The sequence below is a fragment of the Schistocerca piceifrons genome, chromosome 9, assembly GCF_021461385.2.
Source record: "Schistocerca piceifrons isolate TAMUIC-IGC-003096 chromosome 9, iqSchPice1.1, whole genome shotgun sequence".
NCBI classification, from domain to species: domain Eukaryota; kingdom Metazoa; phylum Arthropoda; class Insecta; order Orthoptera; family Acrididae; genus Schistocerca; species Schistocerca piceifrons.
The window spans coordinates 147,800,667-147,825,102 of record NC_060146.1 but is presented as its reverse complement, the minus strand read 5'-3'; the positions used below and the strand labels follow the sequence as shown (position 1 = coordinate 147,825,102).

Here is a 24,436-nt window from a genome sequence, read left to right as displayed (position 1 = left end):
TCTCTCTCTCTCTCTCTCTCTCTCTCTCTCTCTCTCTTTTCTCTCTCCCTTCTCCCTCTTCTCTTGGTGTTATTTTTTTCTTTTTCTTTCTCCTTTTTCATCATGCCCCTCTTATCCCTGTTGTATCTGTCCCCATTGAATGTAACAGTACGTTCTGGCGCAAACAAAGGACAAAAGTCTCAAAGCTGAACCGTATTGTCCAGTGCCTTGTTTATGTGCAGTTTTTCTGCTTACCACTTTCTCAACATACTGAGTGACTGTCTTTTCTCATTCTCATGCCATTAATTGAACTCTCTCAGCATTTTCTATTATCATATCAGTATAGTATTCGTAGACTTGTTCACTGTTATGCGAAGATTATGACAACTATTGCAGACAAACGACGCCTTGGTGGCTCCCCTGCTGAGGCTGAACCAGTGTCACCTGGTGGAGACAGAGAAGACCCTGCGGAGACACCAAAAGTACAGTGAGCTGGTGATACTGTACCAGACCAAGGGCCTGCACCGAAAGGCACTGGAACTGCTGCAGAAACAGGCCGACCAAGTAGACTCAGCCCTGTATGGACATGAGCGCACCATCCAGTACCTACAGCACCTCGGTGAGTTAAAGGGACAAGCCGGACTCTCACCATCGTTGTCAGTACTGCTCCATTCAAAGAGAGAGAGGGGGGAGGGGGAGAGAAAGATAGATAGATAGATAGATAGTTAGAGGGGGGGGGGAGAGAGAGAGAGAGAGAGAGAGAGAGAGAGAGAGAGAGAGAGAGAGAGAGAGAGAGAGAGAGAGAGAGAGGGGGGGGGGGGGGTTATATATTGAAGTATGTAAATAAATGATTTGTAAAACAAAAGAAAGGACACAATGGAAATTTCAAATGCCCTAGACACTATTTAACAATATTAAAAGCTATATACTACATACAGGGCAAACCCAAACTCTACCTATAAAATTTAGGATTTTGTTGAAAGATATTTTCTGGGTATTTTGATATAAGGTATTCACGCTGTCCTGCAGCTAGTGAGAGAGTAATTGCATTGTGCATCATTTCTAATCGCTGTTTTTCTCTGTATCTGTATTGCACTTAGTGTGTCTGTGCAAATGTTGATGGTAATTGCTGTGTCTTGTTTGTGAAACTGGAACCTTACTTACTTTTACATACCCGGAAATTTCTTTTAAAGTTTTTAGCTCAATATCAGGCCATGTTCAGTGCTTCATTTTTGGCAAGCCATATGTCATCAAGGGTACGTCTTGTGGTGTGGTTGGGACATTTTAGATGACTTTCTGTGTCCTGCACTTCACCGCAATTTCATTTGTTCTCTGTTTCTCATTGACACCTCATATAATCTGATTTGTATTAACTGGCGCTACACTCATTCTAATGTAATTTGGTGTTCTCTAAAACTTCCTGCTTCCTGCTGCAGAGTAGCCCTTCAGGGACTACAATGACAGCATCTCTTTCACTGTCTGCCGCCATTGGCAATTCATTCGTGTTGGACATAGCTAATTGGGTGACAGTGTACGATAGCCATTGAAAATCACTGAACCTAATGACTTGTTTTGGTGGAAAATACAAATTCATCACTTTGTTTTCGACATAGCATGAGATTGACTTTTAGTGTACTATTATGGATTATAAAGTTGGTTTCTGGTTTTTGTGTTTATGGATTTCTTAGAACATCATTTCATATATTAGCATTATAGGTACATTGTGAGTTGGCAAGCCAATGAATGTGACTGGAAGGAAACTGGCGACTGATCTGTATCGCAGCGTGATGATCTTTTTGAAAACTGTGTGGGATATTTCACAATGTCGCATTTTTATGGTGATGGGTAGACTGGAACCTAAGAGTACAGATTAAATTTTACAAAATATTCTCTTTTATGTGGTAGCATTCTGCACGATAAATTCCATTACCTCACCACATAATTCTGCACACTTGACATCATAAGGGTGTTTATGTAATGCTATTACCTCATTGGTTCTGCTGTCTTGTCTAATGATGCAACTAATGATTCATTGTGGTCACTTCCTATTGTTCACCATGCTGGAAAAGCTACTGACACTGTAAGTGCACGTGTACTGTTCGCCCCCGAATCTTGCACTCTGTTCTGCTCAGTTCTCTTGATTTGTTTTTCTTGTACATGGACATCGATACACAGCAGTATGAATAAGTGTAGTGATGAAGAGTTGACCTATATGACCCTCACATAAAATTTCACCAAATTTGATGCAAGAGCAGCAACCCATGCTGGGCCAACTGTTCATGCTGTGATGGCAACGACATCTCGGTACTTTCACAGCTTTAACTTTTCATCATGTCATGAGCCTTCTCATGATAACTCTGTAGATAAGGGCATTGCCCACAAAATGCAAGGTTCTGGTCTCAAATTTTGATTAGGCGCACAGTTTAATCTGCCTGGTAGTTTCACAACAGTACACAGTGTGCTGCAAAGTGAAAGACTCATTCTACAAAAATGAATTTTTGTTTAAAGCCCCAAATAAATACCAAGAGTGCTACCCTCAGAAATCATTATGATTCCTTCTGTCCACATACAACCTGTCATCACCCATTGTCCTTTCCCTGGCAGCAAGGTCATCCTAGATTGCAGCCATCTGATGGGTTTTGGGTCTTTTTACAGAAAGTTTTCCTTCCACCTCTCTTTCAAAATTTATTTGAGACACTCGTGCAGGCTCCACTCTCATTACATGCCCATATCACCATACTCTGGTTGTGCTGATTCACTCTATAAGCGCTGTCTTGATTCTAGGTTTCTTCCGTACCTTACCATTTTGGTCTTCTGGATGGTGGATTTAAGGACTTTCATTTCTTATGCTTGGAGTCTCATCGACTTTTTCTTTGTGAGGGTGCATGCTAACATCATAGGCCGATATTGGTACAAAGTAACTCTTGAATATCCCTGATTTTGCTTTTTTGGGAATTGTGTCATCTCATAATGGGCTGTTATTTGTAGTAGAATTTTGGCACCCTTTTGCACTCGTTTGGTAATCTTCTGTCTAATCAGATTATGCCTGGAGATTATATATCCAAGGTACAGAAAACTTTAGATGAAAGCCAGTTAATAGCACAAACAAGTTCATCACATTGTGGATAATAGTTCATTGTTAACTTCAAGACAACTGTGGACCATGAACATTATAGCATGTCTTTCAAAATAATTCACAGGCAAGGATCACATAAATCTGATCTTCGATTTTGCCGGCTGGGTGCTGGAGAGAAGTCCTGAGGAAGGCCTGCGGATATTCACAGATGATTTGCATGAAGTTGAGCAGCTGCCTCGTCCCAAGGTGCTGGATTTTCTGCTCAGGAATCATAGGGACCTTGTAGTGCCATATCTGGTGAGTAATAGACACTTAGTTGTAAGACTCTTTAACTATACTCATTCATATTATAGCACTGCAGTATGTGTTTGAAATCTAAATGCGGACGCTGTAACTGGTACTGTAACGACACTATCGATACAGACTAATGTGCAAAACTTAAGGAAAAAAGTAACTTTTGCTTTGTGTGTCATTTCCAAGGATCATAGCCTGATGAAATTTGGGCCATATCTAGAAAGAACTGCTACTTAATAGTACAGGAGGCCGCAGAAAGAAAACAATGACATGAAAAAAAATGATGCTTTTATTCAAAGACAATAATTACACTGAAATCAGTGTGACTTATGATGGTCCCCTGCTCATTGCAAAAGGCAGGACAAGGTTCGTAATAGGGTATGTGATTACCATGGACGGCAATGCATGTTCTGCAATGTGATCCCATGTTGGCCACAAGGGTGGTAAGGAATCCTTATGGTAGGGCATCCCATACCTCTGCCATAGCAGTTGGCAACTCGTGGATAGTCGTGGATGCGTGTGGACTTGCTGCAATACATCTCCCAGTGCACCCCACACATACTCAGTGGGATTTAAGTTGGGAAAATCGACAGGCCAGTCCCTTCATCAAATATCCTCATTCCAAGAGCTCCTCCATGTGCACCATTCCGTGTTGTCATGCACTGCCGTCCACAAACGTAGTCGGGCCTGAGTGGCTCCTAAAAGGATGCACATGGGAAAAAGAGTACAGTGGCACATTTAAGTTGCCAGTGAGTGTACTGCAGTTCAAACATTTGCAGGTCAGTATGTACATGCAGTAGTATGCCACCCAACACCACAACACGTAGACCACCAAAATGACTATGTTTGACAATGTTCCTGGATTCATTATACGAGGGTTATTCAGAAAGTAGGGAATGTTTTGGCAAGAAAAAAAAAAACTAAGTACAAGAAATACAATTTATTATATACATCTGAAAGAGTGACTGACATACTAATTTTCCTCATAGTCACCAAACACATTGAGGCACTTATCATAGTGGTGGACAAGCTTAGAAAGACCTGCGTCATACAATTCTCCCACATGAGACTTCAGCCAGTGAGTCACACCCACCTGGAATTCCACATCATCATCAAAGCACTGCGTTGCAAGCCAGTTCTTCATCTTGGGAAACAAGTGGAAGTCGCTTGGTGCAAAATCGGTTCTCTAGGGTGGATGAGGGAAAATTTCCAATGTGAATGAATTCGGGAGTTCCTTGGTGTGGTTTGCCATGTGAGCTCGGGCATTGTGGTGCAAAAACAAAATTTTGGACGTCAGCTTTCCTCAGGGTTTGTTTTGAACTGCTCTTCTAAAGCTGTGCAAAATTTGACAGTACCGGGCAGAATTTATGGTTGCTCCACATTTGAGAAAAATCAGTAAGAAGCACACCTTGCCTATCCCAAAACACTGTCACCATCAACTTCTAGCTGACAAGGTTTGCAAACATTTTCTTGGTTTTTGGGGGGACCTTGTGTGCTCCCACTCCATGGACTGTTGTCTCACAATTGATGTGTTTTACCCAAATCTCATCACCAGTTAAGATTCCATCCAGTAATTAATCACCATGTTTGTGGTAGGCCTCCAGAAATGTCAACGTTGCCCCCATTCGCTGTTCTTTATGGTGCTTTGTATGCATTTTGGGCACCTATCATGCACAAAATTTGAGGTAGCGTAGCTTTTGAGTGACAATTTCAAACAACAAAGTCCGTGAAACTTATGGAAAAGAAAGCAGAAAGCTCCGTTATTGTGAAGTGATGATTTTCATGAATTGTTTCATCAACTTTATCGTCAGTCACAATGCTCGGGTGTCCACTCTCCTCTTCATCATTAATGTTGGTTCGGACATTTTTAAACCGAATACACTATTTCTGGATGGAACATTCACTCATTAAGTTGTTTCCGTACACTTCGCACTGTTCATGATAAATTTCTACAAGTTTTAGGTTTTTTGCCAACAAAAACTGTACCACAGACTGCACCTCACAACTGGCGGGATTTTTTATTGCAGCGTACATTTCAAATTTGTATATCGAAAAAACCAGATGTGCAGAGACGTTCCCCCTGTCACGGATGGATGCCGACTGAGCTGCTGAGCACGCACAAACCAAAATATATGCGATCAGTGCGCATCTAGCGGTGTCAGACGGAAACGTTTCCTACTTTCTGAATAGCCCTCATATGTTCCCACCTCTCGCCATATGAGGGACTGAATATCCTGTCATCTGAGAAGAGCACATGACTCCTCATCGGCCCAGTCCCTTTACTCCACTACCATTATAATGCCAGTGTGCGGGCATCAGTGGAACATGGTGTACAAGTCATCAGGCAAGTCACCGTGTCATTGTAGAGTGTGACTTGTCTTCTAGTCCTGTTAAATGTGGTTGCAATTGCACTCACGTTTGACATGGGCCCCTCCTTGCTTGTTGCACAATGTAGTGGTCATCTGCCACCGTAGTTAACAGTGGTCGACCACCTCCTCTCCTTTGGGCAGAAGTGCACGTGTTTCGGAATGCTCCCCACGCAAGTGAAATAATGCTGTGACATTACCAAACTCCCGGGCTAAGCTCGTCGCATTTCATCCGTCTTCCAGCTTACTTTTGATTCTTCCCCGTGTGAAGTCATCCAGATGTCTTCGGGCCTTGCTGTAGTGAAGGACACTACTATAGTGCATTGTGGTTGATCAGTGATTGACTGATGCTGTACGTCCAACTTCCAACTTCCTGTACATGACTGGGAGACCTCTAGCAATATGCTTCTGTACTTTCTATTCATTTGTGCCAAGTTTTTAATATATCATGTTACTTTATCTATCTTGTCATAGAGTTTTGCAGAGCAGTGTATTTGAGGTCACCGACATCATGTGTCCTCTCTGTTGTGTTTCAGTTTATTTCTCTTCCTCATATTGGAAGTATGTTTCATTACAAGGAGGTAGAATAAACAGCTAGTACTTATCTTGAAGGGGCAACATTCCAAGCCATTAAGAGACATCCTTGCGAAAACAAGTGGCACACCCAAACCACTATCCTTACCACTGGGTCATTCCAACCAGGGGCTCCAGCTCATAGTCTCAGATTTGACTGAAATTCAGTACACTAATTCTACCATGTGTGGAACACTCGTGTACAAAGTATTAGTTTCCCCTGCCAATTAGTTCCAGAATTATGACCTGTGAAAGAAGGTGGTGTGACCCGGAAATTGCAACCCGCATCTGGCAATCTATCTTCAGACCCAACTTCAGGTCTTAATAACTTTGGAACTATTCCACACAGTCCAGTAAAATTTTTACAACCCAATAACATCCATTTAGAGAACACACTCCATGAATCAAAACACCAACAACATATTTCTCAGGGAAAATAAAAAATTCCAAAATGTGATTAAAAAATGTAATACATTAAAAGGTACATATTGTAGGTGTCCTCTATGCCAAATATAATTCACTCAAAAAATGGTATAAAATTTTTTGTGGTAAGCTTAATTTTGCCTAAACACACACAGAACTCATCATGCTCATATCAGTCACAAAAACTGAGTTACATGCACACAAAAATACAAAAATTTGAAAAATTACCCGAAAAACATGGATTTTCGAAGAGTGGTAGCACAAAAGGGACAAGTGGTATCCAAGCCAGATTTCACACACTGCATAAGTAGACCATAATGATACATATCTCAAAATTTCAGCATGTTATTGCAAGACATTTGTGTACAATGGAAGTTGACATGTATTTCGTGACGTGGCCATTGTTCCACAACACAATTTTGAAAAAACTTATCATAAACTGTTCTGCCTTGTCTTATCCTCTCCCACAACTGTTTAATCACTAAGCAAGAACATACAGACAGATTAACGCAACCTATCATTAATGTTTACTGCACCTTAACTGCTAAAAACCAGTCGATTGTGCTTCGAACAGAAGTTCTCCCACACTTTAGCTACTGTACTCTGTACATTGAGTGGCAAATTGTACTGTCTTCCTGACACTGTGGTGGGAACTGGAACTGTCATAAGAATATGTTCAAAAGGAATCCAACACTTGTCTGCCAAATGTGGCCAATGAAATGATCTTGCTGGTCCTGCTGGTGCCACGAAGTTCACAAATACATCACCATCTGCTTCACAGCACTCTGCAACACATCCTAAGTACCATTTGTCATCATAAACAGCAATAACATAGCAACCTGGTTGTATGTTGCTGCTTTTGCTTCTGAATCCTGAGTTAGACACACTATGAAGACACATGTTGTGTATGAACCTATAGTTATAATCGCACAGTCTGCTCATCTGCACATCGTCGGAGTCCGCTAGAGAGAAGTGATGATGGCTCCTTGTGCCTCCAACAGTTTTAACGTGTTCTAGTCTGCTTTTTAGCAACTCTTAGACTGATTTCACCCCATCTTTCGAAACATAGAATGATAGTATGTCAGAGATATTTTTCTGTACCCAGGTAAATAATTGAAGAGGTGTTAGAATGTGACCTTCTGTAGGGTGCTGCAGACTAGCTCATGATGCCATGCGCTTAATGGTAGCACCAATACCATCACGTACATTTTTACCCTGACTTGTTGTGAAAAAATTCCATTCTGCGTGAACTGAAAGTCATGGTAATGCATGCATAAATTTTTGAGATGTTTACAGTTTTTGTACTGAATAGCTGCCCCATCACTGAAGTATTTTGCAAAATGTATGTGAGGCAGCTTGTTTTACACATATGCCATGACAGTGCGAATGTGGGCATGAACTGCAATGGCATCATGAATTAAACAGTCACTAAAAACAGACAGGTTCATGACAGACACATCACCTGATCCACCTCTATAGTAAATCGCAAATGGCTGGAGAGTTGCTTGACTGTTGTCCCAGTGATATCCTTGGATGGCATCTTTAACTATAAATGCATAATTTTCAGAAAAGTCTAGTATTACTATAATTTCATCTTGTTTCAAATTATCCTTACAAAACTGGACATAAGCCAATTGTGCTGTTGCTGTGAAGCTGTGTGTGGTCAGTTTGTCCGTTTTTTGACAATACATTTCAACAAAATCTTCCACTGTACTTTGCTTTGTTTCAAGACTTGTGCGATCCATGTGTGTCCATTGTTTATAAGAAACAAGTTCATCGTCATCCATAAAGAGTTCACCATACAGTTTGTTATTCATGTGTTCTGCACGATTTGCCTTACCAGGACACTTTTCACACCTGTATATCATGCTCTGGTAGGAACTGATGTCACACACTAGCAGCTTCATTGCACCTTTGTAATCCAGACCAGAGTCCTTTATACTAGCAAACATCAGCTTAGCATTTTGATGGGTCTCACATACAAAAACATTGTGTATGCCCCTTGCACTTACAAGCAAAACCCATTTTGGCTGAAGACTGGAAAAAGATGATAAACCTACTTTGGTATTGGGATACTTTTCCTTGAATTCTACATTTAGTTCTGATATGTCGCATAGGAACAGTCTTTTTTGCATCTGTACATGTACATTTCCCATTTTCACCATTACATAGTCTTTTTTTCCAGGCATTATTTGGCTGTAGTCATTATTTTCATAAAACTCCAACACTAGCACCTTTATTTCTGAACTCAATTGCTTACCCTGAGCCTGCTGAAGTTGTGGAAACACTCCTTGTGTTGCTTTTAGTTTCCTAGCTTGGTTTACCATATATGTAGAAACATACAGTTCCTTTGCAGTGTAGTCAATAGACCAGCTGGCAGTTGCAAGGGTAAGAATAGCTACTTTTTTCTGGCATGTGGATATGGCACATTTTTCTTTCAAATCATGCACAATTTTGTCCAAATCAGAGCATTTCTGGCATGATTTCTGTTCCTTTGGAGCAGATAGTTCTTCCTCTTCCACCATTAGTGTGTCAGCTATTTTGTGTTTTTAATTCCATTTGAGCTTCTTGTGGTTTTCTACCATAGCTGGGCCTGTCTCTTTTCCCAACTTTGTGTGTCTTAAGGGGAGACAAACCAAGAGCAGTCGCTGAAGTATTTAATTGCTTATCCGCTGTGGTTGTAGGTGGCTGATACTCTTCATCGCTATCATGTAAATTATCAGAATATTCTTCATTTTTTAGCAGTGTAACACACCTGGAACATAACTTTTGTCCTGGTTTCATGTTAAGTCCCATGCACTGATTCACTTTCAATACTGATTTTATATCAGTTTCTCTGCGGCTACACTTCACTGTCGTCTTATGAATCCGAAATGGATCAAAACAACTTCATTGTAGGAAAGAATACTTATCCAGAAACACTTTCATATGATGACAACAAACACTAAAGTTTCCTGGAACTGTACTTCTTGTGCCCAAAGGGTGTATCCCGGATCTCCATAGTAACAAATCTTGGTCCGATTCATCCAGATTATACAGTACAAAGTTAATGCCACATTTTGTTCATATGTTATTTTATGACATTCAGATGCTTGTGCTCTACCAATACTGCAGCTTGTTTGAACAAAAGCACCACTAGTACACTCTTCTGCCTCCATACTGACTTTCCACAACAGTACTGACCAGTCTGAACTAGAATCTTAAAAACATGAGTGACCTGTAATCGTTGCTTGTTTCCTTTGTTGTTCCTGCCTAATAATGACTCATTCTGTCCCTGAAGACTACCATTGTTTAACTTTCTGTTGCCTAATGGTTCCCAACAGTTGCTGCAGCTTTATCTGAAACAAGCTGCCTGCATCATCACTATTACTTGCTAAATCGTATTGAAAGAAACGTAACCAAATACATCTCTGTCAACTTTTATTTTACACAAATGCCTTGCAATAACAAGTTGAAATTTTGCCACATATTATATTATGGTCTACTTCTGCAGTGTTTTAAATTTGGCTTGGATATCACTTGTCCCTTTTGTGCTACCACACTTAGAAAACCCATGTTTTTCAGTTAATTTTTCAAATTTTTGTATTTTCGTGTGCATGTAACTCTGTTGGTGTGACTGATATGGGCAAGATGAGTTCTGTCTGTGTTTAGGCCACATTAAGCTTACCACAAGAAATTTATACCCTTTTTGAGTGAATTATATTTGGCATAGAGGGTACCTACAATATGTACCTTTTAACGTATTACATTTTTTTTAATCACATTTTGGAATTTTTTATTTTCCCTCAGAAATATGTTGTTGGTGTTTTGATTCATTAAGTGTGTTCTCTAAGTGGATGTTACTGGGTTGTAAAAATTTCACTGGACTGTGCGGAATAGTTCCAAAGTTATTAAGACCTGAAGTTGGGTCTGAAGATAGATTGCTAGATGGGTTGCAATTTCCGGGTCATGCCACCTTCTTTCACAAGCCATAATTCTGGAACTAATTGGCAGGGGAACTTAAAATTTTGTACATGAGTGTTCCACACTTGGTAGCATTGGCGTGCTAAATTTCAGCCAAATCTGAGACTATCAGCTGGAACATTTTCTCAAATTGGTTGAATTGACATGGAATGACCCCACTGCAATTGTTCCCACTACAGGTGAGTCTCTCCCATCCTGGGGTCAGAGTGGCTTGCTCATCCTTTTTAACTTTCCCTGACCTGTTCTTTGTGCTTTATATAATGAAGGAACTATTAGTTCTGAAAGCTAGGAAGTATGGCCCATTCATTTTTCGGCGTGTCTGTCATTTGTATTGTACACTTCACTTCCTGGATATGATCACTGGCAGAAACTCTGTCCCCTTATTTGTTAATACAGAATAAGGTATTTGACTGTTTTCTGGAAATTGTCTTAAATGATTATTTATGTCATTTTATACTCATAACGTAATTTTTTTCCTCTTGAATTTCGGTATACTTTTATAAAACAGAAATGAAATACAAATAAAATGAAATCCCATTAAAATGCTCCATTCAAGGCACGTGATGTCTGTGACGTCACTGGCTAGCTCTATGCTCCTACTGTCATAAAGCTAATTCACAGTGATGTGTTGGAATTTACATTTCAGAAAGTGGATCATAAATGGTATATAGTGCCATACTGTACAAATACATCTACAAGAACATGTCAAAAGTTTTTTTCCCCCCCCCCCGGAGAATGAGAAGATGCGTAAAATGTGGTTGCATTATACTGGCAAATTGCCACCAGAGTGACGCTCAATGTCACTAACTTCATTAAAAATGTGTTGCACTGTGAAGTTAACATTAATTTACTTCCAAGGTATGCTTTCACACTGTTCCCAGGAAAGAGAACATCATTATTAAACTTTTAGTGAAAATTGTCACTTTACCCAACATCACATAAATTGTTAAGTAGCTCAGTTGGTAGACCGTCTAATTCCAAAAGATGATGTCCATAGATTGCTAATTCAGATCCACCCAAAAGAATATTTTAACTTTCTTGTAAAACAACTCTACAGTCCTTTCATATGTAAACCAAATCACAATTACAAAACTTCACCACACCAATCAGAAACAGAATATTGTTATTTTTTCCTTGCTGTTTACATGAGCTTACATTTGCAATTGCTGTTCAGACGCATCACTTTCAAAAAGATATATTGTGGAGTGACCACCCGTGTTTTACATTATTAAAAATAATTTTTTTTTACTGTCCAGCTAGGATCCTTTTTGTTTAAACTTTTGAAGTTTCGTCATCGGACACAAAAACGGAATAAGTCTACTTCAGACACTGACGTCAGTTTACACTCGCAAACATCACAGCCATCATGTTTCTGTTACCTGCATGTTGTACATGCTTTATATCTCTCCGTATAGAAAACCTCATTGCCATACCTCATATGTATGGTGATATCTTCAGTACAAGTCATGCTTTCCAAAAAAGTGAATTGTTTGGTCACAAAGTAAATGCTTTTATCCTCTGTTGTCTGTTTCTCAGACTAAGACTAATGTGAAGCTATATATAATACATCCTACCATCAAAACAGCTACCACAATCTGATTTTGCTAATGCTGTTTTCTTATTTCCTGTAAAACTTTCAAAAATGAATGACCCCTCCAAGATTCGAACATTTAACCTTGTTATCCGTAGTCAGATGTGCTATCCGTTGTGCCACTGAGCACCTTGGGAGAACGGTGTCTCTGCTGAATGTCTTCTATAATGGAAATCAGTACAAAGATTTGCCAAGAATAATTTTATTGTGCTTTAGGTCGTAACTTGTGACCAATAGTTGACAATCTAGCATAATATAGTGGCCCATTTCCAAAAGTTCTGCAATTACTTAGTTTTGACCGAGGTTAGTGATGTTGCTGGGAGCAGGGAAAAGACTGTCCGTCATTTCACATATCGCTGCATGAAGTGAAGTGGGTGGATCATAAACACGTCAACTTTGACAAGGTTTCCACTATTGGCATTCTCAAAATTCCTTTGTGTTGTTACTTAAAAACTATAACTGGATTTTCCATCACTAAATAGCTAAACTGTTTGCAGCTAAAGTACGTAAAAACCTCTTAACTTCTGCTAACACACACATATAGCTTCGTCTTACTCCTAGTCTGCGACATCACTAGAATGTTGGCCAATAACAGAGCGTTTTTGATCGTGTGACCAAATCTTTATATTTTATGATTTTTAAGATTTAATTACATAAAAATAACAGATATTTTGTGAGAATATTGACAATAAATGCTATTTGAATGTAATAATCAATCAGAATAAAGCCAGTCAAAATACTAACCATTAGGTGTCACAAGAGGTAGACCCACCAGTATAAAAGGAGGCGGGGGTAGTGTAGTGTTGTCAGCAGAGAAGCAATAACAGCAGAATGAGTCCGTCAAGGGAGCTCAGTGACTTCGAACGTGGCCTATTCATTGGACGTCACCTTAGTAATAAAATATCAGGGATGTTTCCACCATTTTACAGCTAGCCACGTCAAACATTGGTGATGTGATTGTGAAGTGGATATACAATGTACGAAGAAATGACCTCTCCTAAACCGAGACCAGACAGACGTCGTTTACTGACAGACAGGGATCGTTGAGCATTGTGAAAAATGTTGTAAAAACTGTACGAAATCAGTGGAAGGAATCACTTGTGAATTCCAGGATGCTAGTAGCAGTCCGGCTAGCACGATGACTGTGCGTAAGAAGTCAGAAAGGATAGGTGTACAACTGTCGAGCAGCTCCTCATAAGCCACGCGTTTCTGTGGCCGGTGCCAAGTGACGCTCGAGATGCTGTAGAGAGCGACACCACTATGCACTGGACGGATGACAGGAAATGAGTGATTTGGAAGGACGAATCATCGCGGTCCTGTGGAAGGGTTTGGGTTTGAGCTTGGACTTGGCCAGTACATGGAGAATGTTACCAGCTATCATGTGTAGTGCCAGCAGTGGACTACAGAGAAGATAGTGTTACATTATGGAGGTGTTCTTTGTGGTTATTGTGCTTAAGAAAATGCTAGATTCAGAAGGATAAGAACACATTTTTCAGAATTGTGTACTGCATGCATTACAGGAACAGTTCAGAAGTCGTGATCGTTTGTATCAGCATGACAGTGGACCCTGTCATAAAGTGGCCTCTCTCTGAGGGAATGGTTTGTGGACAATAACATTCATGAAATGGACTTGCCTGTCCTGAGTCCCGACCTGAACCCAGTGAAACACCTTTGGGACATGCTAGACTGTCAACTTCAATCTAGACCCCAAAGGTACTACCTTCTCTGGTTTTGGGCACTTGACGAAGAATGGGCTGTCATTCTTGCACAGACATTCAGACACTTCATTGAAAGTGTCCCCAGCAGAGGTGAATCTGTCATAAAGGCGAAGTTTTGTTGTGCCTCAAGAATTTTGGGGTAAATTCTAGAGACACTCATATTTCACTGTCTCAAACACACGATATTTTAAGGATGAGTTTGTGAGAGTGGAAATGTGTCTACTGCGCCACGGTTAATGTGTGTGCAGAACGGGCGTGTGTTACGAGAAGGCTAAAGTTGTGGCGGTCTGTCGGCACTGCAAGTGGTAGCCGTGCACGTCTTGGAAGCCGTATGTCCAGTACAAGGAGTAATCAAGAGCTACTCTTTGGCAGTGAAATAGTAGTGACTATTGGGGACAAACAAAATATGTTTTACCTAGAGACTCTTATACTCTGTTGTTTGACTTGCTAGGAGCAAGAACTGTTTTGACAAGGATTATTAAAACAAAAAGAGACGGTAATGATATATGTTAAGTACTAATGTTTTCCAGACATAGTTGATGTACGAGACTTGAAAGCGCATGTGAAACTTGTGTATTTGATTTGTTGTGGAGAAGAAAATATAACAAAGTTTTTGTGAGAGTATTCTGAGAGTAAGAAATCATTTCAAAAGTAGAGAAGTAGTTCAGTATCATTTCCCTAACCAGCACGAAATCTTCGGAGAAGAAGCATTGTGAAGACCGAGGCAGCCGTCTGTCCTGAGAAGAAGATTGGCTGCACACGATACGTAAATCACCTGCGAGAGATGTGTGTAACTTGCACCCCAAGACCACACAGTCTCCGGTCATCAGGAAAACGTTAGAGTGTGGACACCCCATATTAGGTTGCAGTAGGTACTGGGAGATGAAGAATCTTGCACAGGATAGAATAGCATGGAGAGCTGCATCAAACCAGTCTCAGGACTGAAGACCACAACAACAACAACAACAACAACAGGTAAATGTAAATGTCGTTTGACTAGGGTCTCCCGTCGGGTAGACCGTTCACCGGGTGCAAGTCTTTCGATTTGACACGACTTCAGCGACTTGCACATCTGTGGGGATGAAATGATGATAATTAGGACAACACAACACCCAGTCGCTGAGCGGAGAAAATCTCCGACCCAGCCGGGAATTGAACCCGGGCCCTTAGGATTGACATTTTGTCGCACTGATCACTCAGCTACCGGGGGCGGACTCCATTAATAGGTAACCAGATACTTTTGATCAAATAATGTACATATATTTTGCAGAATTCTGAATGCATCTCGAGCAGATGCCATGATATGGAGTTGTATAAATCTTAAATCCACAGCCCTACAAAATTAAAAAACAGTAAAGAAAAAATTTTACAGATTGAAATCACCAGCAGCTGACAATCCAATACTGTGTACTCCTACGATAATGAAGCATTCCAAGTTGGGGGAAAAAAACTTAGTGGATTATAGTGACACAGACAATCTTCTGTTTGTGTTTTTACAGGAACATGTGATTCATGTGTGGCAAGAAAAGAACTGCATTTTCCACAATGCTCTGGTGCATCAGTACAGGGAGCACAGTCTGCAACTTCTACAAAACCCTGAGACTTTTGAGGCCGGACGTGCTTTACGTGTGAAGCTGCAAGACTTTCTTGAGGTGTCTGAACACTATACGCCCGAGACTGTGCTCATTCACTTCCCGTATGACAGTAAGTATTTAATTTTGGAATGTGACCATCTATTTTAAACCTAGTAGTAGCTTTTTTTGTGCAACGTACAGTGTAACACTGCATGGGATTTGTTCTAATGTAATGCTTCAGAAAATGTGTGTGCAGTGCTGAACTATTTATACTTAAGAACCTTTTTGTGATTCACACCCTGCCACTCCCGAATACTTATTTTTATTTCAGATCTCTTTGAGGAACGTGCTACAGTTCTTGGAAAACTGGGTCGTCACGAACAGGCACTGTCAATCTATGTCAGTGTTCTTGGTGATGTGGAGCAGGCAATGCGATATTGTGATAAGGTAAGCAGGCACGTGCTCCACTGATGCACTCTTGATACCAAAACGTACATTCTCTGCTGAAGTTCGTGCACCTGGCCATATTATTTAATTGCTATATAAAAGGCATGTTTGTGTTTCCTTTGTTGTGGTTATAATATGGCTTCTATTCAAAGAATAACTTTTAAAAGGAAAGTACTGTATTCATAAAATGACCTATAACATTTGTGTCTTTAAGTGCTACAAAGTAATTTTACAAACTGATGACAGTCTGTACAGATCTGTGTCGCCATTGCACTTAATTTTTCCCTTATTTTCTAACATACATAGCAGTGCTGATGTACCACGAATTTTTCTACCTTCAAGAAATTTGTTGTTTAGTTTTACTGTTATGTATCATTACACTTGTTGCCACGATCATTGTACATGTTTGATTATCATCAAATGAGCCATTAATTTTTTTAGAAGTGGCTGCCATTTCATTTCTGCCCGTATAATATAATAATAGTATTACATGATGGAGTAAAAAAGAGGGAAGTCGAAAACATTGGAAAATGAATTCTTTCTGTCTCTATTGGACAGTACAAATACACTGTGACACCTAATGTGATCTAGTCATTGTGAGCTTCACTCTTTAGTTTTATGAGACAGATGTATGTGTCGCTACTACTGCCTTACTATGCAATGTACACACACCTCTGCTAATACTGAACTATGATTAGCAGTGTCCTGCATGGTTGTTCGTTCGATACAGCCTAGGTTCCATAAATTCCCCTGCCTGAATATAGCAACATACAAGGGACACTGCCCATAAGTTTTCCATATTGCCTTCTTTTTTGATATGGAATTTGAATGATGCCATTGCATTGTCTGGCATTTTGTTTCAGGCTCATAATGATGGAAGCAGCTTACATTACCTGACTCAGTACTCATCAAAAAATCTTCCCCTTCTTTTCAAAGTCTCTGAAGAAAGTTTTGGGTGAAAGTTCATAACTGAACTTCATGATATCTGGTCAGTAAACACAGGACCAACCAGGCATAAACTTCTTGATAAACCAAGCATAGAGGCATTTCCTGCACTGCACTGCGCCCTGTTGAATTATTGTCTGATTTCATTCACAGTCTTCTCTAATTGATTTGTCAGCTCTTTCCTAATTGCACTCAGTGGGGATACCTCAAGGATAACTATTATGAGACTCATTTTCTAAGCTCGTGTTCCCATTTTCAAAGTGTTTCACCCCTCACACTGTTGCTGCCCAAGGGCCCATCTCCAAATACACATTATAGTCTGAGATGAATTTCAGCAGCAGACTTTTCATCTTTAACAAGGAATTCCACAGCAGCACGCTGTCCGAAACATTTCGTAAATTTAGTGTTTGGTCACACGATTGAAGTTTACGACATATCTGTGCGTCGACACAGTGTAAAGGCTGTACACTACAACAGTGCAGATGTTTTCATCACATAGTTGGAATTTCAGCTGTAGCAGAACAGTTGCTTTTGCTTATTTGCTTCCAGCATGTGACTAAATATGCATGAATTTAAAATTATTGCATTATACTTATAATTCTTTCACAAACACAACACTGTAAATTTGAAGAGCACTTATCCTTAACATACATAGATATATTTAATATAAAACTAATAGAACAGCACTTAAGATTTTAATTTTTCCCAACTTCATGATTCAGTTCTGGGCCATATGTATATTTAGCTGTAAGCTTAAATTTTTCACTCTCTGATCTTTCGAACTTGCTGGGTTGGGAGTTACAGTAAATCTTCCTTACTCCTTGCATTATAACCTAGGAACTGCGTACCCTGCTAGTAACTTTCCTTTTCACTATTACTATTGTAACTTTCACCATGACCCTTGTAGCAGTGGTTCACTGAATAGTGCATCTAAACGTGTACAAATGTTCTGTACTGTAATCTTTATTTTGATGCGTATATTTATCCTTCTCTCTTTCCAGGTGTATAGGCAGCAGGCAGAGGGTGCCGATGAGGTGTACGCGATACTGATGCGCATGCTGGTGAATCCACCAGAGAGCTGGCTTGTCGGGGTCCCGTCCCCACCGACCGTCCAGCCAGACCTGGAGGCTGCCCTCACACTACTGGAGCAGCATGCCAGCAAGATTCATCCTGTCAAAGTAAGTCTCTCTCTCTCTCTCTCTCTCTCTCTCTCTCTCTCTCTCTCTCTCTCTGTCTCTCTGTCTCTCTCTCTCAGGGAAAAAAATGAGAGAATCATGGAAGATTAGAAAGAATGCTCAAATGAAGTGGAATAAATAATAATAATAATAATAATAATAATAATAATAATAGAAACATGAAATTTGGAGAAGGTGTTGATCTTATACTGTAGGCATCATTTAAGAATGGAGTTTTTTAAATTCCACCCATAAGGGGGTGAAATATGGGATGAAAGGTTTTTTGAAAAATGACAGTTATGAAGCTAGAACTACGAAAATTGGTATTTGGTTTCTCAGTCAGAAATTAAAAAAATATGTATTTTGTCATTTTTGGAAAATTGACTTGGGGGGGGGGGGGGTAAAACAGTGGGTGAAAGTTTTTTTAAAAATAAATCATTTTTAAAGAACCACTAAAGCATTTTGAAAGCTACACCTGTGGAAATCTGAGTTATCGCCTATTGATTTCTTTTTGTTCCCGTGTGTCAAACAAAATGTTCATGTACAGTGATTTGCATTAACCTAGAATACGCATTCGGTGACACAAAATGATTTAAGTGGTTTTAAATCCCCATAAAAATAGATATAAGCTAAAGGAAAAGGCAGACAAGATATGTTACATGTAAGAACCAAGTTAGAGAAATAATAATCAAATACCAACAGAGAAGTGCTCAGGTTAAAATAGGCGTACGACAGGTATGTAATCTTTCTCTCCTACTGGTTAATCTGTACATCAAAGAAACAGTGAAGGAAATGAAAGAAACAAGAGTGGGATAAAAGTTCAGAGTGAAAGGACACCAGTGATAAGAATCACATGGTTATCTTTTGTGGAAGTGGTGAAGATGAACACATAATATCAGTTGAAAGTGAACCAAAGAAAGATAAAAATGTAATGAGCAGCAGCAGAAATGAGATTAGCAATAATTTTAACATAAGAAATGGGGACGACATATTAGGAAAATGGTTGGAATCCTGCTACCTCAGGATCAAAATAAGATGTACTGGATGAAGCTAGGAGGATGTAATAAACAGACTAGAACATGCAAAGAGGGTGTCCATCACTAAAAAAGTCTATTACTTTCAAATGTAAGACTAGATAAGAGGAACAAATTTCTGAGAATGTCCATTGTATGTTAGTGAATTGTGGACTGGAAAAATTAGAAAAGAAGATAATAGAAGTGCTTGAGATGCGGTGCTGCAGAAAGATGCTGGACTTTGTAGGATTTGCAAGGGAAGGAATATGTAGAAAAAATGACTATAAGAAGTGAATAGATGCCAGGATGGGTTAAGGCATCAGGGAATAATTTCCAGATGCTAGAGAGCTGTAGATGTCAAAAATTGTAGGGGAAGACAGAGACAGAAAAATCCAAGGAATCAATGAGGGCATTAGGTATAAGTGCTAATCTGATACAAAGAGGCTGGCCAGAATAAGTCATAATTGTCCACATCAAAACAGCTGAAAGACTGGTTAAAAAAGGAGAAAGAGCAAATATTATTGTAATTGGGTGTGAGTATCAGAAAAATTCAACCTACATAAAAATTTCTAACTTTTATTTTTATTATGTTTTTTCCCATGACAGTAAAAAACATTGCAAAATAAAATGTTGGCCCAAACATAGACATGATATGGATCACATTTCTTTGTCCCTTGAGAAACTTCTACATGTATGTCATGACACAATTTTGCCAAATTCATACTCCTGTAATGCTGCTCTTGAGCTGAGTGCAGTTTTATTCAAATTGCTTCTATTTGCATTTAGAAAGGTAGGTTGCAACTGAAAATGGATAGCTAAATAATTTTAATTCATTTTTGAGTCTACATAGGTCCTGAAACCCTCTCTAAAAAATCTGACAAAGCCGCATAAATTCTAGAGGTTGAAAAACATTAAAAAATGTTGTCTCCTGTACTGATCATTTTAAATAAATGGAGTTTGTTCATCAATTCATTAATTTTAAAGTATACTTTCACAATCAATATTTATGCCCCTGGTAATTTCAGTTCAGCTTGCAGTGAATGACTGTTAAGTTTAAAAATACTACCTGTGTTTTTATAGCCTTTAGTGATGTCTCCAGCATTAGCAGATGGAACTTTAGTCACAGAAAAGTGCCTTAGACCTCACGCTAATGCCCATAACAAACAAAAGTCACCAAGGCCGCATTAATTTTATCACACACACTAATAATAACTAGATCTTTGCATCAGAAGTGTTCTATTAAAATAATTTAAATCTGTCTTAATATTGGCGAGGAAGGCTGTGTATAAGCAACAGAACAAGGTGTGGTCACAGTGAAGTAGGGCCATCTGGAACAGCCTGGCATAAGGGAAAAGAAAGAGTAGATAGTGCTAACAGATATAATGCACATAAAACACACAGCCATTAATTTGATCAGAATTGACATGGAGCACTGTGCAAAGAAAGGAGTTTTGGTAACCAGAAGATGAATATAGCCACAGTGTTAAACTCAAGTTCTCAATTGATACTAGATTTCTAGCTTTGCAATGTGGAAATACTGTATGTTTTTCTTGAAACAGGCCCTGACGGCGCTTCCAGATCGAGTCCCTCTGATCCGCATCAAGCACTTCCTCGAGTCGAGTCTGCAGCACAAACTGAGTGAGCGCAGAACGACACAGGTCCTCAAGGGTCTACTCTACGCTGAACATTTACAGGTGAGCTCCTTCGTGAAACTTACGACCATATCATTGGTGTGATGCTCTATATTAGGCATATACAGATCACCAAAGAGTCAGGTAAATGGCTTTTTAAAAGAGCTAGAAGTTCTGTTAGACAATGCTTAATAGTAGCAAGTGATCTAAATATTAACACACTGAAAGAAAACTGTTAAGCAAGTAGTTTCAGGTGATTCAATCAACACTTATGATCTAAATCTAGTAGTATGTAGTCCCAAAATGTGCAGTAAAGATATAGAAACATTTATAGATCTGTAATTACCACTATAGCACAATACAGACAAAAAGTACATTGGGACCACCATGGGGTATTAGTAGAGGTATCAGATAAGATATCAATTTCAGAAAATATCTTTAAAGAGTTACAGGAAACAAAAGCAAGCACACACATGGAGGCTACAAAGATTAATGCAATCTGAAGACTGGAGCAATATATACTAAACACTAAATTTAAATATGGTAAGGAAATCATTTACCAAAACATTATCCTGTTACAGAGATTGTGTATGTCCATTAGTATGTAAGAGTACAAATGTTAAGTGCAATAAAAATTGGGTCAAGGCAGATGTAAAAGGAAAGAGGAAAGAGGTAGAAACTATGTATGAACAATCTCAGACAAATTTAACAAGAGCAAATGTTGATGCCTATAGGGACAAGAAGAGATCATATAGAACCTGATTAAAGAAACCAAATCCAGTTATTACATAAACAATTAGAGCTTCTAATAATGTCACAAAGACCACATGGTCATACATAAAGAAAGAGACCAAAGATATAGATATGTAAAACAGTGAGAACCTAACTATAAAGAAAAATGCTAAGGAAATCAAGGACACTAAAGAAATCAGTAGTATTTTAAAGAAACATTGTGTTGAGGTAGTGGACTAATTAATAAAGCAAAAACCCTTCTGACACAAAATACATACAAAGTATACATACTTTGTCTTGTATGTATACTTTGTATACTGGATAGTATATCTACTTGACTAATTAAATGCTACCTGCAGTGGATGGTAAAGCCTCCAAATTTTCTCATATATACTTAGCCATGGAAGAAGGAATAATCCCAAAATACTTTTAAAAAAAGTAAAGTGATCATTATTTTCATAGGAGGCAGACAGAAAGATCTAGGAAATTACCAACCAATAACTATTACATCTCTCTTATGTAAAATAATAGAATATGTAATTAATGATGTCAATATAATAGAGGGAAACATTCCACGTGGGAAAATTATATACACTCCTGGAAATGGAAAAAAGAACACATTGACACCGGTGTGTCAGACCCACCATACTTGCTCCGGACACTGCGAGAGGGCTGTACAAGCAATGATCACACGCACGGCGCAGCGGACACACCAGGAACCGCGGTGTTGGCCATCGAATGGCGCTAGCTGCGCAGTATTTGTGCACCGCCGCCGTCAGTGTCAGCCAGTTTGCCGTGGCATACGGAGCTCCATCGCAGTCTTTAACACTGGTAGCATGCCGCGACAGCGTGGACGTGAACCGTATGTGCAGTTGACAGACTTTGAGCGAGGGCGTATAGTGGGCATGCGGGAGGCCGGGTGGACGTACCGCCGAATTGCTCAACACGTGGGGCGTGAGGTCTCCACAGTACATCGATGTTGTCGCCAGTGGTCGGCGGAAGGTGCACGTGCCCGTCGACCTGGGACCGGACCGCAGCGACGCACGGATGCATGCCAAGACCGTAGGATCCTACGCAGTGCCGTAGGGGACCGCACCGCCACTTCCCAGCAAATTAGGGACACTGTTGCTCCTGGAGTATCGGCGAGGACCATTCGCAACTGTCTCCATGAAGCTGGGCTACGGTCCCGCACACCGTTAGGCCATCTTCCGCTCACGCCCCAACATCGTGCAGCCCGCCTCCAGTGGTGTCGCGACAGGCGTGAATGGAGGGACGAATGGAGACGTGTCGTCTTCAGCGATGAGAGTCGCTTCTGCCTTGGTGCCAATGATGGTCGTATGCGTGTTTGGCGCCGTGCAGGTGAGCGCCACAATCAGGACTGCATACGACCGAGGCACACAGGGCCAACACCCGGCATCATGGTGTGGGGAGCGATCTCCTACACTGGCCGTACACCACTGGTGATCGTCGAGGGGACACTGAATAGTGCACGGTACATCCAAACCGTCATCGAACCCATCGTTCTACCATTCCTAGACCGGCAAGGGAACTTGTTGTTCCAACAGGACAATGCACGTCCGCATGTATCCCGTGCCACCCAACGTGCTCTAGAAGGTGTAAGTCAACTACCCTGGCCAGCAAGATCTCCGGATCTGCCCCCCATTGAGCATGTTTGGGACCGGATGAAGCGTCGTCTCACGCGGTCTGCACGTCCAGCGTGAACGCTGGTCCAACTGAGGCGCCAGGTGGAAATGGCATGGCAAGCCGTTCCACAGGACTACATCCAGCATCTCTACGATCGTCTCCATGGGAGAATAGCAGCCTGCATTGCTGCGAAAGGTGGATATACACTGTACTAGTGCCGACATTGTGCATGCTCTGTTGCCTGTGTCTATGTGCCGGTGGTTCTGTCAGTGTGATCATGTGATGTATCTGACCCCAGGAATGTGTCAATAAAGTTTCCCCTTCCTGGGACAATGAATTCACGGTGTTCTTATTTCAATTTCCAGGAGTGTATAAAAACAAAGATGAGGTGACTTACCGAACGAAAGCGCTGGCAGGTCGATAGACACACAAACAAACACAAACATACACACAAAATTCAAGCTTTCGCAACCAACGGTTGCCTCATCAGGAAAGAGGGAAGGAGAGGGAAAGACGAAAGGATGTGGGTTTTGAGGGAGAGGGTAAGGAGTCATTCCAATCCCGGGAGCGGAAAGACTTACCTTAGGGGGAAAAAGGGACGGGTATACACTCGCACACACACACATATCCATCCACACATACAGACACAAGCAGACATATTTAAAGACAAAGAGTTTGGGCAGAGATGTCAGTCGAGGCGGAACTGTAGAGGCAAAGAAGTTGTTGAAAGACGGGTGAGGTATGAGTGGCGGCAACTTGAAATTAGCGGAGATTGAGGCCTGGCGGATAACGAGAAGAGAGGATATACTGAAGGGCAAGTTCCCATCTCCGGAGTTCGGATAGGTTGGTGTTGGTGGGAAGTATCCAGATAACCTGGACTGTGTAACACTGTGCCAAGATGTGCTGGTTGTGCACCAAGGCATGTTTAGCCACAGGGTGATCCTCATTACCAACAAACACTGTCTGCCTGTGTCCATTCATGCGAATGGACAGTTTGTTGCTGTCACATAGAATGCATCACAGTGTAGGCAGGTCAGTTGGTAAATCACGTGGGTGCTTTCACACGTGGCTCTGCCTTTGATCGTGTACACCTTCCGGGTTACAGGACTGGAGTAGGTCCATTCGCATGAATGGACACAGGCAGACAGTGTTTGTTGGTAATGAGGATCACTCTGTGGCTAAACATGCCTTGGTGCACAACCAGCACATCTTGGCACAGTGTTATACCGTCCGGGTTGTCTGGATACTTCCCACCAACACCAACCTATCCAAACTCCGGAGATGGGAACTTG

The 24,436-nt window shown here is 40.5% G+C and overlaps 1 protein-coding gene across 1 annotated transcript in view; it reads left to right on the top strand.

The window, feature by feature from the left end:
• The window catches only part of LOC124716960 (vam6/Vps39-like protein), a 118,473-nt gene that overhangs the window by 70,896 nt on the left and 23,141 nt on the right, over window positions 1-24,436 (top strand). Inside the window, exons 10-15 of the mRNA XM_047243558.1 lie at window positions 376-598; window positions 3,180-3,352; window positions 15,483-15,687; window positions 15,889-16,004; window positions 17,951-18,127; window positions 20,697-20,831. Of these exons, the coding sequence (XP_047099514.1) occupies window positions 376-598; window positions 3,180-3,352; window positions 15,483-15,687; window positions 15,889-16,004; window positions 17,951-18,127; window positions 20,697-20,831 (1,029 nt within the window). The remainder of the gene's footprint in view (window positions 1-375; window positions 599-3,179; window positions 3,353-15,482; window positions 15,688-15,888; window positions 16,005-17,950; window positions 18,128-20,696; window positions 20,832-24,436) is intronic.